The sequence below is a fragment of the Theobroma cacao genome, chromosome 2, assembly GCF_053813885.1.
Source record: "Theobroma cacao isolate CCN51 chromosome 2, ASM5381388v1, whole genome shotgun sequence".
In the NCBI taxonomy this organism is placed as follows: domain Eukaryota; kingdom Viridiplantae; phylum Streptophyta; class Magnoliopsida; order Malvales; family Malvaceae; genus Theobroma; species Theobroma cacao.
Window position 1 is genome coordinate 9232575 of NC_142640.1, and position 24338 is coordinate 9256912.

At 36.7% G+C, this 24338-nt stretch overlaps 3 protein-coding genes across 3 annotated transcripts; all 3 read right to left on the reverse strand.

Annotated features, from left to right (window-relative positions):
- Window positions 1-1302: 1302 nt before the first annotated feature.
- LOC18608548 (protein VASCULATURE COMPLEXITY AND CONNECTIVITY) lies at window positions 1303-2358 on the reverse strand. The gene is made up of 3 exons (XM_007043307.3): window positions 2129-2358; window positions 1831-2036; window positions 1303-1683 (listed from the first exon to the last, which is right to left on the reverse strand). Exons 1-3 carry the CDS (start codon window positions 2225-2227, stop codon window positions 1497-1499), a joined length of 492 nt encoding a protein of 163 aa, XP_007043369.1. The 5' UTR covers window positions 2228-2358; the 3' UTR covers window positions 1303-1496.
- Window positions 2359-4579: 2221 nt separating this feature from the next.
- On the reverse strand, window positions 4580-5699 carry LOC18608549 (basic helix-loop-helix (bHLH) DNA-binding superfamily protein). The gene has a single exon (XM_007043308.3). It carries the CDS (start codon window positions 5636-5638, stop codon window positions 4748-4750), a length of 891 nt encoding a protein of 296 aa, XP_007043370.3. The 5' UTR covers window positions 5639-5699; the 3' UTR covers window positions 4580-4747.
- Window positions 5700-7157: 1458 nt separating this feature from the next.
- On the reverse strand, window positions 7158-20637 carry SDG2 (SET domain protein 2). Its single transcript, XM_007043309.3, has 20 exons — window positions 20330-20637; window positions 17517-20129; window positions 17205-17267; window positions 15205-16386; window positions 14268-14629; window positions 13634-14182; window positions 13444-13544; window positions 12081-13140; window positions 11862-11933; window positions 11600-11710; window positions 11404-11504; window positions 10668-10767; window positions 10488-10583; window positions 10187-10354; window positions 9945-10070; window positions 9743-9796; window positions 9101-9348; window positions 8903-9011; window positions 8450-8749; window positions 7158-7624 (listed from the first exon to the last, which is right to left on the reverse strand). The coding sequence occupies exons 2-20, from the start codon at window positions 19987-19989 to the stop codon at window positions 7448-7450; spliced, it is 7452 nt and encodes a 2483-aa protein (XP_007043371.3). The 5' UTR covers window positions 19990-20129; window positions 20330-20637; the 3' UTR covers window positions 7158-7447.
- Window positions 20638-24338: the final 3701 nt, after the last annotated feature.

Sequence of the window (24338 nt, forward strand, 5' to 3'; positions counted from 1 at the left end):
ATTACATTCAATTAAGCTTTTATACTTCTATTTTGAATCAAACAAACCCTTATGACTTATGATCAATTAATTTTCATCAATCAAAATACTCCTTGTCATTTTATATCCACATAATATTAATATAGTGTTGATATGAAAAGTGAAAAATGTCACAAGGTCGTGTTATCATACCAAATTAGCATATTACTTCATCATAAATTATGATATGTCAAGATGCCACATCATCATCAATTATGACAAATTAGTATGTCACATTAGCGCCACGTAACATAAAATGAAAAATGATATTTTAATTAAATCAATCATTAATCATAAGAGCTTATTTGATTCAAAATAAAAATTCAAGAGCTTATTTGGCAAAAAATAAAAATACTTAATTGAATATAATAAAAATATAAAAATTTATTTAAATTTTCTCAACTAGTTTAAGAGCTTTTTAAATATTATGCCAAAAATATAAATAAAACTTAAACAAAACCCATTAAAGGCATCTCATTTATAAGCCCAGTGCCACGGGCCGACAACAACCCTTGACACTTAATTGAGGGGTCCAACACACTTTTGGTTGGTAAGGTGTTGTGGGGATGGGCCGAAAAGTACCCTATGTACGCACTTTCAGGTCCTGCAATCTTGTCTGGAAGAGTTCACAAGAAAGCTGATCCAATGACAAGTTACACCGCTAATTGTTAGATGTTTTGGGGGGAGTAAGCAAAAACAATTTCAATAAAGGAGGGCAATTATTTGCATTTTCGGCGCTCTTAACTGGTGTCGCATGTTTGGGCATGGTTTAGTGCCATAACATGAGGGAATGCCATGTCAAAAGTCGAGACTCACGTGATGACCGTTTGACATTTTGGATTCTCAAATTGCAATTTTCCACTATGGACTCACCCTGTGGCCTACACTTTTGTTTGTTTGTCCCCCTCTCTCTCTCTCTCTCTCTCTCTCTCTCTCTCTCAAAATGGAAAAATAAAACAAAAGTCTATTCAGAAAACATGGCTATGAAGGAATTTATCATTTTTTTGAACACCATGGAGTTCAAGGAAGGCCTCGCCAAATTATAGTGCAATTCTTGAGATTGTATGATTTCTTAGTTTTCATCTTCACCAATGCCGAGAATGTGCCTAACATATGTAGATCTAGTAAACTAGGCACTCGGCAAAGGTGGGTTTGGAATGTACGTTCCTTTGGGTGAGTAGACAACTACACATGCTGAGCCCAATCGATCATCGCCTATCTATTTTTATTTTTATTAAAGCAATGAAACCATGCGATAGTCAAAAGAACAAAATGACACACATCTCAAGAGAATAGACTAATGTGTCAAACTTTCAATTACTAAACTTAAAAAACAGGTGGAGGGGGGGAAAAGGTTTAGCAATATTAGCTGTCCAGCAAGTTCTTTCTTTTACATGTAGGACGAGAGCGATTGTTGATCAATGATCAGTATTGTTGGAAGGGTTGGGGAAAAGGGGTTCCCCTAAAGATGGCATTTCTTACTTTTCTTCGTCACTAGCTGCAGTGGCAGAAACGTAATATGCAACAGAAAATAACCCATGAACAAAACACAAAATTCCTCCAATCGACAGGAAATGATGGTGCGTGAAACCACAGGATGCCTTGGATTTGTTGTTTGATAATATCCCTATCACCAGAGTGGACAACCCAACGGCTAATATGATCCTGATCAACCACAAAATATATGAAATCACACCAAAAATAACTATTACTGCTACTGCTACTATTAATTATTCACGTTGTTACTCATAGTAATTCCGATGCTAACCGTGTAGAGTGAGCAAGGAACAATTCCAAGGAAAATCTGCTTACCAGGTGAAAATGAGACATGCCACTGAAAGTTGCCTGTTAGGGGAGGCTCTCTGGAACTCTTCTTGAGAACAGACACACATGCATCCACCAAGCAGGTTAGCAAGAACATGGGCTAGAGTCAACAGCGCTGCGGCACCCAACGCTAGCTTGAACGCATCATGGCTTGGGTCTCTGCACTCAAATATCCACAGCCTTAAGTGCTTAACCTGTCAAAACAAAAAACCCTCATGAGTACAACTCACAAAATTGCAATATCTACTTTTTCCCATGTAATTAAAAGGTAGTGTTTTCAAGGCACCTTGTTTTGTGCAACTTCTGCCTGGATGCCAAGAATACCTGCTGCAACATCCATGGCCACAATCAGAAGACAAACGAGAACGCCTCCAAGTTTAAGCATTTTTTTTTAAATGATATGGAGCACTTGAAGATGGTTCCAAGAAAGAGAAACAAATGGCAAGTTCTTTGACGAGGAGACGATGGGAAGAAAGGTTGAGGGAAGATACAAAGAGTATATATGTAAAATGGGATTAGCTGGTCTAAGAAAGTAAAAAGCTTCTTTTGTCAATACAGTGCTCTACTTTAGTTTGCTTTGTGCGTCTTCTTTCTCCTTTTTTTTTTTTTTTTCTTTTCTTCTTCTCTCTTATCTATTGGATTCCTTAGATAGAGGAAGAAGAAAAAGTAGGGTATAAACCAGCTCATAGAGGAGCGTGCATTGGGCATCCGTCGATGGCCCATAACTGCTCTGTGAATGTTTTTTTGACTTTTAATCACGAATCAGCAGAAACGGAGAATGACCATCTCCAATTTGTTGCTCATCCTGTAAGTGAACGTATAGTACGAGTATTTATATGGTAAATGTTAAGCATATGAACTATTATTTTGATATTTTATGTTGTGAAAATTATTCAAGAATCAATAAAGATAAAATTCAGAAAAAATTAGTAAATAAAAAAATATAAGAATTTACGTGATTCGACTCTATTATTGAGAATTTAAAGTATAATAAATTGACATTTATGGTTCTTCAAAACAACTCAAGATCTCTTGCACACTCTTTCTCAATAACCTTCTAAAAACATTCACTTAGAATAAAAGATAAAATTACAAGATATTCCTTTTCTTGAGTTCTCAAAACACTACTTGTAATTCTAAAGTTTAAAAATCTACTTTTATAGTATAAAAGTTAAAAATAAAATATGATTAGGATTCGATGTGGAATAAGAAGTTTAAAATCATACAACTACTTAATATTATATACAAACAAAAATTTTAATAAAATAAGATCTAAAATTCTAGTCAACCAAAACTCAACATTTTACAGTTTGAAATTCTATTGGAGTTTATTGAAATAATCACATCCTAATTTTATTATACTAATTGTGTAAGCCTCGGGGCCTTTGGAGTGTCTAAAGCTGATCAAAGTGGTCGTGGCAGTATGGCACGTTCAGGTGGGCAACCGTGAGAAGTTTAGAATAATTGAACGTGAGCCAGCCATGTCCTTCTGCTATCTGAGTTAAAACATAATAACAAAAAGAGAAAAATTGAGTAGTTAAGTAATTGCCTTGATACCGAGAGGTCCAAAGTCCAACACCGCGTTTTACAGTAAACTCACGTTCATGATCCATCTATTTAGTTCAATTCAAGGAAAAGTTGTGGACCCCTGAGGATCAGAGAGGTACCATATAAATCCTGAAAAGATTGTGAGTAGAGCTCAAAATCGGTGGAGCTGTATCCCATTTTTTCAAACCTTGTTCAGTAAGTTTATGCCCATCTCATCTTGTAAAGAGTTCACACTATATCAGTAAGTACAAATATTAAGTTGTGCACTGTAGTGGTTAATTCGATGCATTTGATTTTAAAATTCGTTATCGCCTTACTGGAATGTACTAGTACTAGGAGTGGATTTCATTTTGAGATGCCCAAATCTCAAATCTGAAACAAATTTGTTGGGCTTCAGTTTGTTTTAAATTAGAGTTGCCAGGCCATCTTGGGAGATTGTCACCATATTGGGCCATGGAGTAGAATGACACCATTTGGTCCAGGCAGGCTCCAGGGAAATGACCAAAACAGTAACGAGTCTAATGGCGAAAGGGAAGAGCACAAGAGCCCAGCAGCAACCAGCAAATGAAAATGGAGGTAAAAACTGAAAAAAAAACCCAATGAATCAACCTCAGTCACACAAGGCTGTGCAAGCAATAACCAATCAAACTCATTTTTTAATCCTTGCAAATTAAGCTTAACCGAAGTACTTTTAGACATATATAGAGTCAGTTGCTCAAAAACGTATGACACGGAGCAAGCAAGCAAGCAGGATGGGATAATGTGAGTGACTACTACTAGTAGTCACCGAAATGCAAAGATAATATCAGACGAGCGTGAGCCTGATCAAGATTCAGTCCCGTACTCTCTTAACACACGAACCTCAGTCACATGTTCATCAACTTTCCCGCGCACAAAGCAATTCAGTTGCAGCTCAAGTTGTCACTTTCACTCCTATCATATCAAACCAAATCAGGATCTACAAAACCTTCAACTCATGCGGCTCATTGGTACTAAATTTTCCCTTTAAACCATTACTTTTTGATGCATAAAGTAAAAACGTCAGGATTCAGGAGCACGGGCAGCGCCATGTGAATCTCAAGTTGGTCCCGGAATTAATAATTTTCACAAGTTTCCTCATTGGTTCAATATGAGAGAATCAAAGGAATGAAGAACAGAATAAAATCCCAATAACCATCACCAGAACAAGTGAAAATTGAAAGAGCAGGCATTCATTCCATTGCATTGATTTAATCCCTGTACTGTAAAACTATTAAAACTTAAAAGTCCATGCACATATAATCCTAAAGATTTCAAATCTAACAACAAAACAAGAAAATTCGTAAACCCATACATATCCTGCCTCTATTTTTATCACTTAATTACCAAAGAGAAACTGTTGAAGCACCGCTTTCCTCTCCTTAGCCTTCTTAAGGGAAACCAACTGCTCATAAGCAAATACACAAAATCCCTGTGAATAAAGCATGGTTTGCGCCACCGGAGAGTTAACCAGCACCTGCAAAAGCTGCTGTCTATTCAGCCTTCCCAACCCACCATAATCGAATCCAACTGGAGCATTATGTTCAGTAGATGCAAAGCTCGAACTTATCGGCATTGATTGGAGAATGGAGACTTGAGCTTCTAAGAACCGGATATATTTATAAGCCTCTTGGAGCATGGTGCCAGTGTCCATCTTCTTGTCCCATGGCATTAGCTTTTGAAGACACCGTGTCTTGTCGCTTAGCTTTTGCCTTCGTTTCCGAGCTAGCTCACTGTGTGGGATCACTGGAGAAGGCGAGTTGAAGCTTTGGACTATGGAGTCGAGGGTTTGAGGGTTGTTGTCAGAGAGGTTTAAGTCGAGTCGAGTACGTTTCAGCTTCCGAGTTGATGAGGAGACGGAAGGCTCAGTGAAATGGGGTTGGCGGTGGGGTTGTTCGAGTGAGTGGAGGTCTGGTAAGGGTTTGTTAAAGAAGTCAAGGAACTGAGTTGAGTCAGGGAGGATGTCTGGGATTTTGGTGGGGAGTGAAGAGGAGTAAAGGGAGTCAAGATCAGGGACTGGGAGTTGAGGTTCGAGGGGAAGAGAAGGGAAGTCTTGGCTGAAGAAGTTGAAGGTGGAAGGATCAGAGGGTAGAGGGAGGAGGGGTTGGAGATTGGGGTCGTTGAAAATGGAGTTGAAGTTGGCTTCATAGGAGGAGTTGATGCTAAACTCGGCGGTGAAAGCAGGAGGATAACAAGGATGAGTGGAACCAAAACCTCTCTCCATTTTCATGCTGTTTATGTCAAAAACAGAGAAGTGGTAGCAATGGAAATTAAGAGAGGAGAGAGGGAAAGTGCAGAATGCAACATAGCAGCGATGCTCAGTATAACAAAAATGAAAACGGGAATACAAAAGTATCTTGAGGCTCACGCACATAGGGGCGTTATGAGACGGGGACACGTGGGGGTTTGTTATTGGATGGGGAGGGTACGAATGCTGGGAATGAGTGCAGGCGGCGACACGAGAATCAAGGATGATTGGGCTGGGCTGGTCTGGGCAGGGGTATAACTGACACGCGGGCGTCAGGTCTGACGTTACCGCTGCTTTGTCGATTGTTTGTCTCTCGGGTTCGGGAAATAATAGGTGATCGGAGACGGCTTTGACAGGGAGATTGATTGCTTATTCTTTGGCATTGCTGTAGTTGTACTGGAAAAAACAAGAGAGAGGTATAAGCTTAGCGTCTGCATTGCAGAGTAGAGCCGTTGCACTTGCTGGGAATTGGGATGGGACGGACGGGTTCAAAATATGAAACCAGAAGGACAAAAGAGGATATTGGCACTTAGGCTGGGCTCACCGTTAAGATTGAACTTGAGCTTTTGATACAGTTGGGATTAGCTGGCTTAAGATCATCCCTATTCCCTGCTTCAATTTACCTTCATCTTTGATTGATTCTGTCCATGTAGAATTGAACTAATAATAACTCGGCGCTTATTGTTGAAAATCTGCATGATTTTAAGCATTGTTTCCTGTTTAACCCAAAGGCACTGGTAGACTTGGCATTAATTCGTATTTTTATATCTTAATAGTTTTGTGTTAATATATGATTATTTGAGTCAACACAAATACAATATAAATAATTATTTGTGTTAACATGTATACTGATATGTTTAATAACCGTACAATACGATAAAACTAACACGTTTATTACACGTGTCGAGATTTTTTATACAATATAATACGATACAATTAATAAACACAATTGAACGATTAATATAAAATTTTTCCTAATTAACTTAAAATATTTGTAATTAAATATAATTTTATTATTTAAATTTAAAATCAATAATTATAACAAAATAATAATATCCAATTTAACATAATACGACTAACAAATATAATAATAAAATAATAATTAGACTAAAATAATATTTAACTATTAATTTTAACAAATTGATGAATGTGTAATTTACATGCATTTAAAATACAATAATATGATCAATTAAACGTATTAACCTTATCTGACATGATTAAAACACAAAACACGATAAAACTAAAACCTAAACTTATTTAACTTCGTTATGTTCAAGATTGCTCTGGCAGACTCATTGGCCACTGTACATTGCGTAATTGGTACTCTAATTAATAAGAAAAATGAACCACTCAAATTTATGATTACCCAGCCTCCTCGTCATCACAGTTACCAATCTTGGGACATAAATCTCATGCCGAACCTCTCATCATCAATTACAATCCTACAAGCATTGTCACGAATCATTTCTCTCGGGATAAGATGAGAGGCAAAGGCGAGGAATGGTGAAAAACAGCCTCGAGATTTTCTTTCCTTTTCGTCATTTCCTTGAATTTAAGAAGAAGAAAAAAAAAACAATGCCCTACTACAAGAAAATGAATTAAAAATACAAAGATGAAAACTGTACATAAGAATGAGGAGAAAGCGGCACAAGAAATATGATGTTTTGGAATGATTACCAACTACCACACTAAGGGGTAGCTGCGAACTAAAATTGAGCAATCATTCCAAAACATTTACAAAGTAATGGCTAATAATCCTACTGCCACCTTCCCAAAACCCCTACAAAAGCTTCATCGATCCCACATGGCCTGGAATATTGCTGGTCTGTGCTTCAACCAATACATCATATCTCTGTCCAGTGGAGAATTATTTAAAACAGCATCTAGCATCGGACTGCCCAAAACTTTCAGACAAGCTTTGAATGACCATATTCGGTCCTTTGGCCAAGGTCTCTGAGGTTGCTTCTCCTGCAAAAAGGACCATATCACAACGGGTAAGTAGCCACAGTATCCGACAATAAAAAGATATCATGCTGAGCTAATTGAATTGGCATATACCACTAACCAGTGCAATTACTATACAGGGCAATATTCCTTCCAGTCAATCCTATTGATCTACTAACACGTTAATTGTGAATGCTACTTTACTATCTGTGATACAAAGGATAATTTACTACATTCCACTCTGGCAAAACAAAGACAACCTGATCCACGACACAATCAAGGTCTGTCATATCAAAATAGTATTAAATAGATTAGCTCCATCCCCCACAAGTACATGTCACCATAAACCAACAAATTCTATGATGTACAGATGCATCAAAATCATCAAGTAATCTAGGGAATGGTCAATGTTGGTGAGTTAACAACAAAAATAAGTCTGGAAAGCAAATCCAGGAAGATCATACAGGGTCAATTAAAGATGTCATATCAAGACCAAGAAGACACCCCCAACTTGTTGGTAACTGTGACATACAAGTTGTTGTCGATTTCAGATAAAAAAATTCTATGAAAGGCATACTTGTATTTTTCTTGAACTGCTCTAAATTAAAAGAAGAAACTTATTATTATTAGTATTTTTTTACCCACCAAGAAGAAACCAACAAAACCAAATAAAAACTTCTGATAGAACTAGTCATGAGCCTGCTCTGGGTTGTTGTTTATTAAAAGACAACCAAAATGGATGCCAGAGGTTTCCAATGAGATAACATGTGGATAAAATACACCACACTTGAAATTTAAATAACTCAAAACGTCAGTGGTAGCATTACAAAATGGATAAAAGAAGCTTACCATCAATGACAGCATAAATTTCAGAGTCTTTGCGCCATAAACACGATGCCTTGATGGCTTCTGAACCTTGGCATAGAAGGAACCGATGTCAGGTAATGACAAGCAACCCCTACTTGCTCTAACCAGGCTGCAATCTGGCTCAACACTGGTCTGGTTATACCAAAAAATCAGCTGCCCTAAACAATAATTTTCACCATATGTCTTGCAATACTCCTGAAGACCTGTCAACTTATCAGCATACTTGGGGCCCAGGTCAAGAGGACTGATGTAGACTGGGGGAGAAGTTACCGCTTTGTATTCCTATGCATACAAATGGTTGATTTAGCTCAAATGATAATACAATAGCATTGACAAACATTGTCTCCTTTACCCTACCCTCCACCCCCCACAAAATAAAATAAAAAAAGAAAAAAAAACATTGTTTATCAGAAAAATAATAATAAAAAGACTCACCCGGACTCTTAAGAAGCACTTTGTGTAAGCATAAACATGGATCAGGTCAGCTGCAGCATCTTGCCGACACTTGTATGTACATGGAAAATTCCGAACCTCATCCCTCAACCTTCAAAATGAAGAGAGAAATGATTAAAGATCACATCTATAATAGAATGAGACAGCATGGTAACAAATGTTCTGTTACATTCCACTCACCATAACATGGATTTCTGAAGTTCTTTCAGGATATCGTCAGAACATAATGGGTCATGGTCCTGAATTTTGGACCTCAAATCATTGAGCATGTCTTCTTCCACATGAGGAGCCATGCACTGAAGAAGCTCCTCAACAAGTGATCCCTCTCCTTTCCAAAGAAAGGAAACAGCTTCTTCAGGACTGAGCCTCTCTAGTGGAGGTGGAGCCTTTTTGGGGTCACCAAACACACATCTCATAACATACCTCACCTGAAAACAACATTCAAAGATGATAAATGTAGGAATACTAGAATACTGTAGAATCAGCACGTACAAAAGTTTCTCTCATAATGCAGAAGTTATAGCTTCTAGAAAATTTCATATCATGAACTACAATGTCAGGGATTCATGCAATAAAGATGACCGCCATCCAACCATTAGACGAAACAAAAAAGAGAGTAATCTAGTCATTCCAAAAGCTTCTAACTTCAAATTTGCAAGCTTAGCTCTTCAAAAACCTAAACAGTTTTGCTCCTGGTTTGCAGGATCACCATAGAAAAGATCCCACCATGGGACACATCATATCACACATGACTATATTTTGTTCTGTGGGAGAATATTTGATCTTCAAAACTTGCTATTCAGAGACAAAGAAGGTAATCACCTTGTCAAGAGTCACAGCCAAATTCTGAAGCCTCTGGTTATAGACACCCTCAGCCTAGCTCATTCAAAAAAAAAGTATACCATGAGAATTTACATGTAACTGCAAGTATAAATAGCTTCAAACAAACATAAGCAGACATGACCATAGGCACAGAGACAGATGCCAATGCCATGCACAGACACAAAATGAGAACAGCACTTACCTGAATCTCAGCATCGTTCCTCTCTGCATCAAGACATATATCTAAAAAGTATTTCCGTTTCTCTTCCAAATTGTGCCTTAAAATTTCCTCAGGGAGCTTTGTTCTCTCAAAATTTATGAACCTCACCTACAACGGAAAAGAAGTTTAGGAGAATAGAAGCTCACCTAACACCCCCCCCTCCTCTCTTCTCTTAGTTTAGAAATGAAGAAATGAAATGGCATGAGGGCAGAGCAAAGACATACCAAGCGAGCTGAGTATGCAACCAACCAATCAGGCAATCCACCAAGCAAACAACTTCCTAGACCAGCCCTTCCTAACTCAAGGTAATCTTCTTCAGATACAGAATTTAGTTCACAAGCTTCTAACATGAGATGTTGTCGATCAAGTATTCCATGCCACTCCTTCAATACCTGATGAACAATGCGCATCTAATGACAACTTTTCGAAACTCGAGAAAAAAAATCAACAGATTGAACAGGCAGTAAAGAAAGTATAAATTTTGTTTTTTTTTTTAATTCAAAAACCCTACTTAAAAGTACATACCTTTTGAAATGCACCTTCACCAGTCAGATTCAAGTAGCTGCCACGGCAAACTTGACTACCACAGAGACAGACAGACGCTTCATATTCTTCTTTGCTCTAATAAGATAGGCATCAATCATCAGCTATAAGAATATGGGAAATTTCTTCTACAACAAGGCCAATAAGACAAAAGATTCAAACCTCTGTAACAGAATTATAATCAAATGTAATCTCCTCGTCAAATCGTATTGCACGTAGAGCATAGATTCCAATTTGGTACTGACCATCTACAGCAGTAACTCTGCATTCCAGAAATGGTAATTAAAACAAAATCTTGGTACCATGAAGGGAACTCAATTTGTAGCTAGGCCACAAGTAAGAACAGGTGTCTTGCCAATCAACTTTCAAGTACCATTAAGAATTATCGAAAGCACTAAACTATTAGATAATCTGATAATAGAGAGACTGATTTAAACTACAATTTGTCCCAGAAGGAAAAGGATAAGTTATCTGGAAACACAGAGTAAAGGTCATACTAGTAAACGGTCTATCCACAAAATAAACATAATCCAATTATGTTTAACATCCATCCTACTTTTAAGCTTTTAGACAACCAAACTCCTTGCACAAGTTGATTTAAGTACATCAGAAGTACAAAACCTCCAACCAAGTACAAATACCTGTTTTTACTGGGAACAGGTTAAACTTCTCCAACAATTATATCAGTATGTGACAAACATCCAGTAAATAATTATGAATATAAATCATCAAAAATGGCAATGGTGAAATATAATTCCATATTTTAAAATCCAAAATTTTCTGCTCTATACAAGTATCCAATTCCAACTAGGGCAAAATGGGGAAAGTGCTTTAAAAAAAACTAAAGAAGTGCTTTACAATCCTACAAAGACCAAAAAGAACAACAGATTATACTTACTTGGCTTCACAATTAGGATGACATGAATGACAAATTCGACTCGCATAATTTGCCTTGTGCATGGCATCAACAACAACCAAATCATACCCTTCAGCATCACCCTGATAAATAAGAGATGATAAGGCAAGCATTTTCAGCACAACAAGTAAAATTAGCCACAACAAACACATTGCACAAGACATGTCGAAGTAGACACCTTTGGCCTCTCAAGGTAGATGTTGTAAAACTCAGGAGCTGGATCCTTATTGTTTTTCTGCAACAATCGAATCCCATCTTGCTTCTCAAACCATTTCCAAACAGGATAAACCTATGAAAATTGAAACCTGTCAGTGCAAAGGGCTTCAAAGAGACTTGATTCAAAAGCCAGAAGCCAGAGAATAAGTGCATAGTAACAAAAAACTGTAAATTTTTTATCTAGAAAGAAGTCAAAAACCTTATAAATTAATTTACATTCATACCTCTCCCAAAAACTCTACAACAAAATCTTCTTCTCCAAAACCACCTTCCTTGTTGCAAACAACACCGAGACCCTAATAAAGCACATTCCAGTGAGAAAAAATGTGAAACATCAGCATCATAAAACTAAGGAACAAGAGAAAACAATAAAACATTATGAAATATAAAGAGAAAAAAAGAACAACAGAAAATAATACATGAGATATGAAGCACATGTATACCTTCCTGTAAGCAACATAGTTGTCATCAGGACGAGCATCTATGGCTTTCAGGATACCTTGACACATTCTCATAGTCCGTATATCACAATCTGCCTCAGCAACTCTTTTAATATCATCTAAAACAGGCTGCAATGGGTACATCATTGGAGTGTTCCCAGTGCCTGTGAAGTGTCTAACTTGCTTATTCAGAGTTCGAAGGAGAACATCTTCGATAAAATATTGCTTATCCACTAGAGGCCATTCCAACTCCTCTGGCATCGAATCAAGTAAAAGGTTATGAGTAAAAGGATCAATTCCATAAACTTCTTGCTCTAAAACTTCATCTCCAAGTTGTTTTCTGGGTTTATAATCTTTAACTTCAGGAAGTTCCATATCCAACTCCTCAGTGCCAGTTTTCTGAGCATTGAGCTTCTCAGCATAGTCCTCTGGCAAGGATACCTGCATCTTACGTCGCACATCCTCCTCATCTGCTACTATAACATACTGGTCAATTACTTCATATTTCCTAGTGACAGGAGGAACCAAACTGACTTTTGTCATGCGAGCACCCCATTCACGATCATCAGCCATAGAATCAAGACTATCATCTGCTATAAAGTATCCATCTCCCCTTGACTCCCCAGACCGACCTTCAGGCCTGAAATCCACATCACTCTCTGTGTCTGAAGCTGTACTATCAATCTCGCTCTCGCTTTTTCCATCCTCAGAAGAGCGGTCAAGTTCATCAGATGTTTCACTTTCTGAGTCTAAAGATTTGCGATTAAGTTTTGATAAGCGCTTTCTAATTTCTCTATCAGATGCATATTCCCCATAATCAAAACCACCATTTGCAAAAGAAGTGCCATTGCTCTTGTTCATGTACTTCCTTTCAGTGACTGCCTTACCGAGTTTCTTCTTGTACTTTGAGAACCCAGCAGGTGAGTCATCTTTCCAAGACTTCAGCAACTCATCCCTTTCATAAGAAGAAGTAATCTTGGCACCCTCTTCTAACCGTGTGGCAAGCTGGATAAATAGAGTAATTATGCGATTCATGTCGCGAGCACCACCACGATTCTTTGCTCTAAAACAAAAAGTAGGCATATCAACAAGAGGAAGAGAACATTTATAATCAAATAACTCATGCTGAATGTATGGCCAGAAAAATAAAGCAGAGGAAAGAGAAGCCAGTGCAAAATTAACAGTTTATGTTCAATAAATTATATATTAAAAAAAGAAAGTGGAGCAGTGAGAACAGCTTTAGGCATTTAAAGAGGAAATTTACATTTTAACTTCGACAGAAAAGAAACAATATACATTATTATAAATATTCTTCAATGCAAGGTATCCAATGAAGTCGAATGAAGAGGCAACCAGAAACCCTTACTTTATTGCATCCCTGCACATCCGGCTGATGTCCTCTGTAACAGAACCCACTCCATGGCCAATGTAATAACCATTTTTCATTCTTTCCTCAATTTCTGCAACCTAATACCAAATGACAGCAAAGAATAAAAACTTTTACACAATGTATAAAAAAAAATACAGCCATACACAAAACAAAAGACCCACAGTACCTTGGGCATAAAAAATTCGAAGGTATTCTCCTTCATGATGTCCCTTAGACTTGAAGCAAGGAACTCCTCCATCCGCTTATATCCATTTTCAGATTTCTTGATTGCCCATCGTCTAATACGAGCTTCCCTTGATAAAATGGATGAGGACTTTCTGGCATCAAATAACTTTGAACGCCTATATAAACTTCGACGAAATAATTGGTTTGCGGAGTCCCTTTTATCTACACTTTCAAAATAATTCTTCAATTCACCAAAATCATCCATATCACTTCCCAGGCCCATTTTAAGGCCAGACGAAGTTTTCTCAGTAATCTGCTTCAGACTCCTTATTTTGGACTCATCCGAAATTGTCATACCATGCAAACATCGGCTCTTGAACCACCTCAAATTTGGAAATTTGACCGTCAACTCCCCAAACTGACTGCAACCTCTAATATCTATAGAAGATAAACTAGGAAACAGACGAAGAACATCTTCAAGCGTGCTGGGAGTTATGTTTGTGCAACCCATTAGAATCATCGAATTTATCTTTTCTTTGTTATAACCATTCTGCAAGTAAAGAATTATATTAAACCTGAGGGGTAAAGGGAAAAATAAAATCATATTTACATATTTTAAACAACCATGAACATACCATGATATTCCACACTACAGAGTCAGTGCAGTTAGGACCAACAGATGACATGTCAACTTGCCTTGTTATCCCCTTGTAAAACCTGACAGCAGCTCTCCAGTGTTTACAAGTCAATGAAGCAAAAGCAAGGGATTTCATGTCAGATCTCAAGAAATGGAAGACTCGTGCCAGCACATGACCATCTAACAAACCCCAGTTCCCCATCTCAGTAACAGAACATGTACTGTCTTGTTCAAGGAAGGTCGAATCACCACATAAATCTTCAAATGTAGGCTCATCCTTTCGAGTTGATTGCAACTCATCTTCAATTTCATACTCTTCTTCACTTCCATTAACCATCATCCGTGCTCGTTTGCCACCATCTGCAATTTACAGACCAACATTCATCCACATATATACAACGAAAGAAAGAAAGAAAGAACAAATAAATAAATAACTGCCTCATAAATTTACCAAACTAAAGAAAAATAGTGAAAATTTGCGCATTGCACACTCATCTTCACCAAGTCCAAAAGGACCTCAGGACCTTTACCAAGTTAAATAGGTGTCTGCATAAATATATACATGCACACACACACAAACACACATTGGCAAAGGGATGTATGTGATGCCAAAAAGTTCATAGAGTGCAAAAGTGCGACGAGGAAAACGGAAATCAAGTAGAAGCACAAATCTAGTTTAGGTATAATATTTTGTTGTTACAAGAAAACCCACTAAAAAAGCATCATGAAGATAATTATCACATAAACTACTAAGTGATTATATATATATATATGATGAGATTTTACAAAATGCATTAAAGAGGCTACCCAAGAAACTTGGGAAAATCGCTCTTGAAGAAACTCGGGAAAGGCTCTCCCATCTCATTTAAAATTAAAAGTTCTCTTTTCCAATCAAATCAAACTCATATATAACAATTAAACATGATTGAAAATACCTGTTTTTCTGTAAATGTGCTTGTCCATCTCTTTCTTTGGCTGTTTTGCACTGATCCATGGGTCTAAAACCTCATTTATGGCTGCAGCAAATTCCCGGCTCTTATATGATTTCATTACCAATTCATGAAGCTTCCCACAGGTATAACCAATGAATTGGGGGTGTAGGTTGTGAAATGAACGGGAATTTGTATTATTGTCACTAATGGCAGCACCTTGCGAGTCTGAAATTAGAGATCCTGAAGAATCAGCAGATGATACAAAATTCTCGAGCTGATTCCTGGCATTGGCTTCAAAAGTCCCAGCAGCAGAGGTGACAGGAATCCAAACTTGATCGTATTTTCGGAAAACACTGCTATGTTTCTGGATAGCACCTTGATCCACCAAGACCTGAAGTTCTGAAAGTGATGAAGGTCCCCTTTCATGCCCAGCACCATCAAGGTAGTACCACTCACCCAAGTGCAACTGCAGCTCATCAACTGTGCAAACATGATCTTTAGGAGTATTAACAGGTGCAATGCACTTCCATGATCCTTTCAAACCTTGATCAGTAACAGCCTTTGATAGTGAATCACTTTCTGCTGATGATTTCTTGATATCACTAGTTGTAGAGTGTGACCGTGCAGATCTTGAAGAGTACCTCTCCTTCCCTCGAACTTTTGTGCGGGGTGCAGATACAAATGAGCCCTGGTCCTGGACCACACATGCATTTATCCTGACTACTGGAAGCATGGTTCCCTTCGCTCCTCTCACAACTGAAGGCTTAATTTGATTAGATCTACTAATATCAGTGCAATCACTTCTCTCTTCTGTACTGGAGAAAGCCCAAGGAGGGAGATCAAGCCTTCTGCTATGAGAAGGATAGTACAGATCATCCTTCATATGCCAGCGAGGATCCTCATACCCAGACTTTGGCATATGGCATAAAGGATAACCATCATTAAGAACAAGCTTTTTCCTAGAAGATCTATCCTGAGTAGCTTCCTCATTTCTCTTCCAGTCCCCACCCTTGCATGACCATCGACCAGAAAACCAGTCACTAGAGTCAGCACAGGAGGAACCATCAGAGACTGCACCAATCCTGATTTCTGCAGCCTCCTTTGCCTTCGTGTCAGAGTAGCTAGATAATTCTTCAGTTTTTTTATCATGGTGATCCCCAGTGCAACTATAATGCCAAGTGAAACCTGTAATACCAAAGATAGGAAAAAGATTACATCACAAGATGGATAACTAAATGCCCAGTGTTATGCTGTTACAAGTTCAGAGTATTCAATTATTTTTCTTTATTCTGAATTCATCTCAATATTATGTTGTTCAGGTGGAACTAATGTACTGATTTCAAATTTGATTGTCCAACTTGGGCATTTATATAACATTTCAGTAGCAATTTAGCCTCCCACCCTGCTTGGGAAATCTAAATCAGCTCAAGTGCACATGATATCCAAAGGAGAGAAAAAAACTTCTGAGAAATGAAATAAGGCTTGAAAGTTGAAAGGTGATAACTAGGACAAAGCAACATATTAAGTCCAATGTAAAGTTCCAGAATGCTAACATTATTAGCATTATCCTAAGCTTCACTAATACAAGAGATGAAAATTTTAAAACATGCTTTAGTTGCAAGAAAATTTTTCCTTTTTTTTTTTAAAAAATGTCCCTATAAAACTATCTGAACCAAGCAAGTAAATTCTGAGCGAAAAATAATCATTGTTTAATTGTGGGTGGTAACAGGAATTAAATACCCAACCCCACTAGAATAGAAAGACTTAATTCCATTTGAAAATAAAATTAAAAACTGATTTTATAGATAATTAGAATATAGAAGCCAACAATATTGTCTGAAATAATAGAATTTTCCAAATGCCAGGTGCTTGTACTTATCGCCTTCTAATGTATTATCTCACCAGTAGAAGATAGGGGGAAAACAATCAAATGCTCAGAGGTGAGTCATGAGTTAAAAGACAATTATAAATTATAAATACAGGTTACTCTAAGAAATACGTACCTTCAGAATTTCCCCACCCTTCCCATTCCGCATGATCGAATTCAAAGGTCATTTGCAGAACTTCTGCATGATGATAAAAATCCGGAAAAATGTAAACACGAAATCTCAAATATCAACAACCATGCGTATGTCTACATGCATGAATATACACATATGCCTACAAGTGTATGCATATTTGTTCGTACACATGTATAAATGCATGAGGAAGCGTACAAAAAGAATTAAGTACAACAACAGCAGAGATTCAAAGAGAGGAATAAAAAGCATTGGTACCAGAAAAGAGTCAGAGAAATATAGTAAGTGATGCCATACCCCCAACTATCTCAAGCTCCTGGCCAGGAATAATGTTAACACCCTCCAACAGAGCTCCAACCCTTTCATCAATGTGAAGATCTTCTAAGGGCTCAGACGCAGCTGCACTGTCATCTTGGTAATTCATCATTGTCTCATCACCACTGTGAATGCCCAATGGCCTTGATTCTCCAATTTCTGCCAATAAGTTACCAGGAGCTTCGGGAGGGCTAACCAGCTGCGTTACAGTGTCAGATACAATGGATGGGAAACTCACGGTCAACATTGGCGAAGCTGCATTTTCAACAGTCACCCACCTATCACTATCTAAATGCTTGATTAAATGATCTGACAAAAGAACCCCTTCTTCCACAAGTGACTTAAGGTCACATAATTTTGAAGGCCCACGTTCAACACCAAAATAATCAAGGTAAATCCATTTACCCACGGATGACTCAGCGACCAAAGGAATGTGAGGTGGTGTGTCACATATATCCATATCTTCCTCCATCGATTGCAGCTCTTCAGGAGGAGCCCCATCAACAGGAAGAGGAGGTTCTTTGCAATTTACACTGGGACTCAGAGATTGCTCCTCTTTCTGAGATTCACAGACAGCATTTTTCTCATCTGATCCATTAAAATTGTGCACACTGGTCCTATCTTGAGATTCTTTAATTGAGGAATGTGACTCTCTTCCACTATGATCCCTCTGGCTGACTTTATCTTCTTGTCCCTTACAACCATATTGTGAATTCCGCTTCTCATTTGCTGCACTTTTTCTACTGTTGTCTCTGTGATTATTGGGCCTATTCCGATCATGTGGGGACCGCTCCAAATAGCTGGGAGTTCGGTCCCTGCGATCATGGAACCTAGCTCGATCCTGTGGGGACCGCTCTGCATTAATAGGACTTCTGTTTCTATGATCATAGTGACGACTCCGATCATATGGGGATCTATCACGAGTGTAAGGGGATCTCTCACGACCATAAGGGGATCTCTCACGACCATATGGGGATCTCTCACGACCATACGGGGATCTATCCCGAGCATATGGGGATTTCTCACGTGCATATGGGGATCTCTCCCGTCGAATTGGGCTCCGCTCCCTGTGATCATAATTCCTGACCCTATCACGTGGGGACCGCTCAGAATATCCTGGACTACGTCCATGCCTGTCATAAACAACTCTAGATGACAAAGAGGATTCATGATGTCTTGAAGAGTACTTCTCCAAAGAAGACATCCTTGATGAAGAAGAATTTCTATAAAACCTCTCAACAGAGTGGCGTGAATAGTGCTCTGGGTGGGAACTACGACTAAAATCATCAGAGAGCCTCCTACTTTTTGAATTTGCATAGTCACCATAATCTCCGTAGTGCTTGCGCTCACTGCTATCTGAATCAGTACCATGTCGCTTTAACCGATTACCAGAAGAAGAGTACTCCCGTCCATGGTTCTTACCATTGCTGTACTCACTCTTATACAAGCCATCATCATCCACAATCTTCGAACTGATCCTGGAAGTCCTTTCATGGCTAGTTTCCCACCTGGAAGTACTTTTGCTGTGCTGAGTACCACTTCTACTGAATTCCTTCCTGCGATAAAAATCATCAACTGGGTGCTTTCCAGTAGGTGGTGTGCGTTCCATCTCATATTTCCAACTTTTTTCCTTTCCTAACTCATACTTACGAGATTTACTGTAACTGTAGTCATCCTTTATCACTTCCCCTTTATGCCATCTATCAGGAATGAACTCACCTTTCTCTATGTCATCTTTGGGGCTTCTCCATGACCCAAATTCTACCTTCTCAGCTTCCCCTTTCCTCCCTTTCTCCAGAATCATCTCCCCCTTCCCTGCCTCCCCTTTTCGCCATTTTCCTGTAATAATCTCTCCATTCATCACCTCCCCTTTTTTCCCAGAAACAATTTCCCCTTTCTCCACCTCCCCTTTTCCCTCAGAAACAACCTCTCCCTTCTCCACTTCCCCTTTCCTCAATTTCTCACTAGCAATCTCTCCCTTCTCAATTCCCCCCGTCTTTAATTTGTCAGTCCCAACCTCCCCATTCTCCCCTTCCCTAGGCCACTTCAAAGTCCCCAATTCACCTTCTTCCACTTCCTCCCTCTGCCCAGAATTCTCACCTTTATCAACCTCTTTACTGCTCTTCAATCCTGCTTCACTCTTTGGTTTAACTACCAATTCACTCTTCTTTGCTGCTGCTCCTCCTACCACCTTCTTCTTAACGACTACTACTTTCTTAATTTTCACCATTTTCTTCTTCTTTCGTGGTTGCTGCTGCTGCGGTTGCTGTTGTTGTTGCTGTTGCGGTTGCTGCTGCTCCTGCTGCTGTGCGTTGTCTTCGAGCTTAATAGGCTTTGAAGTGAGCCCATTGCTGGGACAAAGCGTTTTTTCTGTAACTGGAAACCTCTCCATGATATGCTGATGTTGATGCTGATGCTGCTGCAAAGGCATGCACGCAACTCCTCCATCGCCCATGGAAATCCCCAAAATTTCCTCGGAATTCTCCAACTTCTCTCAAACCCTAGCTCTCTCCCCTTTCCCGGGGCTATGGATGCTCATACTTCACAAACTTCCCCCCTTTTCCAACTTCTCAAATCGTCCCCTCCAAAATTAACCTAATTCACAAAATAATTCACCACAAAACGACATCAGCCAAATCAATGTAGGGTTTCACCGAAAAGAAAAAAACAACAAATCGAGAAGAAAGAAGGAAAGCATTCGAAATCCATCACGGTTTTCTAGGGTTTGAAGACCGTGGAAATGTAAGAAACAATGTTTGGAATTAAGAAGAAGCTAAAAAGAGAAGAGAATTTACCGAGAGAAAATATAAGTGGGATAGATCGGGGTGAGAGGAAATCGTGCAGGGAAGCTATAAATCGACGAACGTGAAGAACAGATCGAGAGAAACGACGACGAATTCCACAGCTGTAGGAAGAGAAATCTTTGCGCCAAACAAACAGAAAGGAAAATTTCTCTCTCTCTCTTTTTATTTGGCTCTCCTAGTATCTCTTTTTTTCTGTGTTGTACATGTTTCTTTCTCTCGCGTTTGTGTTCTTGGTCTGAAAGACGAAACCTTCGTGTTGTAAATTTTTTTTTCCTTTTTTTTAATAAAAATTATTTTTTTTTATCTTATTTTATTTTTTTAACGAGCTCAGCCCTCTTTATGATTGTGGATTTTATGGGATTTAGGGTGTGAAATGATAAAAGTACGAAAGTACCCCTTCTAGGCAATGAGATACGGAGGAGGAAGAAGAGGGAAGGACCGTATGTTGAATCGTATAAACATTACTGTCTAGTGGTGTTGTGATGGGACGTTTGGAGTTTTGGACCTCGGCCGTGTATCTTCAAACTTGGAGTCCTGAGCCCGTTGACTCCGACTCAAAGTCCTTTCCCGAATATCTCTTTTTTCTTTTTTTAACTTTTTTGTTATAATCAAATAAATCATTTTTCAATAAAGGATCTAATAAATTCTTAAAAGAAAAACTCCTCTATTGCATAAAAAATTTTAAATTAATTCAAATTCTTTTAAATTTCAAATCATTAAATTGAAAATATATTTATATTTCATCTAACTGGAAAAATTACTTCAATTTTGAACAAAAAATCATACAATATATGTATCAAGCAACTGTAATACATGGAGAATGTTAGGTTTAATTACTACTAATAAAGTTGGTAGGGGTGAAAATAATAGATAGAGAGGGAGAATACCAAAATAAAAAATTAAGTCCGTCTCCAAACTGAGTCAACAACTTGGGAATTATCGACCAAATCGAATGTTTTTCGTTGCGGTGCCAGGCAGGGGAAAGACGAGTTCCCTTCCAAATACTTGGCGTCGCCGTCGACCGGAGGAGTAGAGAATCAGAGAAAAGAACATGTAGAAGGAGGGTGTTTTTTGTCATTTCGGGGAGCTTACGGAGTTAACAAAAGTAGGGGAAGGGGAGGGAGATATGGGTAAGATGGGAGAGTTTTGGCGCTCAAGATGAGCGAAATATTTGAGGGGAGTTGAATGGAGGGACTCTCAAATACTGAGGTCATCATTGTTGTTGTGGGCTTATTTTAAACAAATCAAGCATTCAGGTTGTTCAAAGCCCAATTTCTTGGAATATTTTTGTGGGAAAAGTTTTTTGCCTTTATTCTTCATTGAGTTTTTCCATGGGTTATGATTCTTGTCCTAAGCCCAGCCGCCAAAGTCTACTGTGCACGGCCATTCTTGCATCCAAATTCATGTTTCTTCGGATATCATTAATCTTGTCAAAACCGCCTGTCTCATTGAGTCAATTTATTTTTTATTAAAAATAAAATAAGTTAGGTTTAAAATTTTATATTCATATTAAAATTGAATTTAAATAGGTCAATTCATTTTATCAGTAAATTGTCTCAGATTGAGATAAGATAATTTTGTTAGTAAAAAAATAAATTAATTAATAATTTAATTATCAATAATATTACTTATTTTATATATTTCAATGTCTTTAATATTTACTTGTCAAATTCATAATTTTAGTTAAGATTGAAACTCAATATCTCTTTTTCTTTCGTAACAATTAATATTAGATGGTAAATTGATAATAATTCAAACTTTAAGACATCATTGTTGTCCAAATAAGATTCAAATGTTTTGTTTGAGGATGAAAATTGAGGAGGATATAAATGAGTCTTAAAGTTTCTATTTATTTGGTTATATACTTGTGTTTATGGGATTGTAATTTGTGTTAAAGATTGAAGCTTTATTTATATTTAATGTAATTTATTTACTTATTTATATTTGATGTAATTTATTTATTTTTAACATATTTATATTATTCAATTTATGGATTAAATCATGAAATAATTTTATTGATAAGGAGTTTGTTAGGTAAAATTGTTAAAATGATTTTTTTTCTTTTTTTTAAAAAAATGATTAAGCTGGCCCAACCCAACCTATGAGCTGACAAGGGGTGGGCTGAGTTGGGATTTAGATGATTCGTGTAAAAAATAGGCTGACTCAATCCAACTCTTATTTTCTCAACCCACAAGGGTTTAGGTCGAGCTAGGTTGAGCCAACTCATATAAACACCTCTAACTATCATGCTTAGTAAAGTCAAAAGTGGCATTACTATTAAGGCGAATAAAGTAACGAAAGGAAATTTATGAATTTAGAGATTTGATATGTCCTTAAAATATTCAAACTTATTAGTGTAAGTGTAATCGAACCAAGATTAGACAATATATCATGGAGCTTAAGCTTCCATTTGATTAAAAAAATGCATGAAAAAATAGATAAAACTTGAATTATGAACTAGTATTATTCTTGTTTATTTATGTTTATAGAAGTTTTAAAATATTCAAATATGCAATTAGATTTGTTAAACCATTAAATTGAACATAAAAATGTTAAAATTCAAGTTAACACGTTATTTAAGCCAAGGGCGAAGCTTTCCTGTAGAATGGGGGGGCCATGGCCCCTTCAAAATTCTAAAATTTTTTTACATACTAAATAATTTTTTTAAATTTTTTATAAATTTTCTTAATAGCCCCTCCAAAATAAATTTTTATTTAATAATTAATACAAATAAAGAAAAACAAAATAATTTCATATGCTTAACTCAATTTTAAAGTTTTTTTATTTTTTTAATTTATATTATTATTTTTTATATTTATTTACTTATTTATTTCTATTCTATTTACTCATATATTCTAAATCTCTATAGATTTTCTTTCACAAATTTATACAAACTATCGACCATATTCTTTTTTCTTTTGTTATGTCATATATGGATTCCATCTTCTACTTGTCATGTTTTTTTTTTTTCTGTTATGTGAATTTTATTTTTTATAATTTTAATCTTTAAAAATAAATAAATTATTATGTAATTTTTAAATATAAGTTGCAGTGTTGCACTGTTACTTAGAACTTCATCAATATATTATTTTTTATTTAAATAACCAATGTATTTTAACATGTATGTTGAAAACTTAAGTAACAAGGATATACATATAAATTGATAGAATGAAATAATTGTATTTTTTTCAATACAATTTTATTTATTATATTTATTTTTAATGTCTCTCAAAATAATTTTTTATTTAATAACTAATTTTATTCTTCAAATTATTTGATAAAATTAGAGTTATTATGGATAGCATATTGCTAGTTAAGCCTAACAAATAAATTCTAAACTAATATATTAAGCGTATCAAATTTGCAATAAAAAATAAAAGTGAGTATACTATTGTAAACTCATTAAGTTTTAATATAAATTTAAACATATCATAACATTATATCTTAATAATCCAACCGAATAGCCTATTATAACATATTATATTTCAATAGTTCAATCCAATAACTTAATATTTTAATTAGCAATTTAATAGGCAAATAGAAAATAAGAGGAGAGTTAGGACACACAAAGTAAAGAGGCAATTCATTTAAGTTTGAAAAATTATTTTCTCTTCCATTCTTGTGCGCAAAGAGTGAAAGAGACTCTTTTTATAGTTTTATTTAGTCATATATATAAATGACACAATCATTACTATTAATGTCTTTTGAATTTTATTTAATCTTTTAAATGAGTGATAATTGAATTATATGTAAAATTCTCTTTAATTGTTTAATTTCTCTTTCTATTTGGCCCCATTTTGAAAATGTTTTAGCTTTGCCCTTGATTTAAGTTCAACTCAGCAATGAATAAGTTGAGCTCGAATCTTCATCAAACAATCTTGACTAATTCATAGATAACTCTGTTTTATATATTTAGTTAACATAATATCTAAAAAAGTCTTTAAACTATTTAAAATAATTTAAATAAGTTCTTATACCTTTATTACATTCAATCGAGCCT

Bases quoted from the DNA above. Each gene is read 5' to 3' on its own strand.
- LOC18608549 (XM_007043308.3), bottom strand. From the start codon at position 5,638: ATGAAAATGGAGAGAGGTTTTGGTTCCACTCATCCTTGTTATCCTCCT.
- LOC18608548 (XM_007043307.3), bottom strand. From the start codon at position 2,227: ATGCTTAAACTTGGAGGCGTTCTCGTTTGTCTTCTGATTGTGGCCATG. The intron at 2,037-2,128 runs GTGCCTTGAAAA...TTGTTTTGACAG, and splicing joins CAGAAGTTGCACAAAACAAG to GTTAAGCACTTAAGGCTGTG. The intron at 1,684-1,830 runs GTAAGCAGATTT...GTGGTTGATCAG, and splicing joins GCATGTCTCATTTTCACCTG to GATCATATTAGCCGTTGGGT.
- SDG2 (XM_007043309.3), bottom strand. From the start codon at position 19,989: ATGGGCGATGGAGGAGTTGCGTGCATGCCTTTGCAGCAGCATCAGCAT. The intron at 10,584-10,667 runs GTTTGAATCTTT...CTATCTTATTAG, and splicing joins ATTATAATTCTGTTACAGAG to AGCAAAGAAGAATATGAAGC. The intron at 8,750-8,902 runs GTGAGTCTTTTT...TTGTATGCATAG, and splicing joins AGTGCTTCTTAAGAGTCCGG to GAATACAAAGCGGTAACTTC.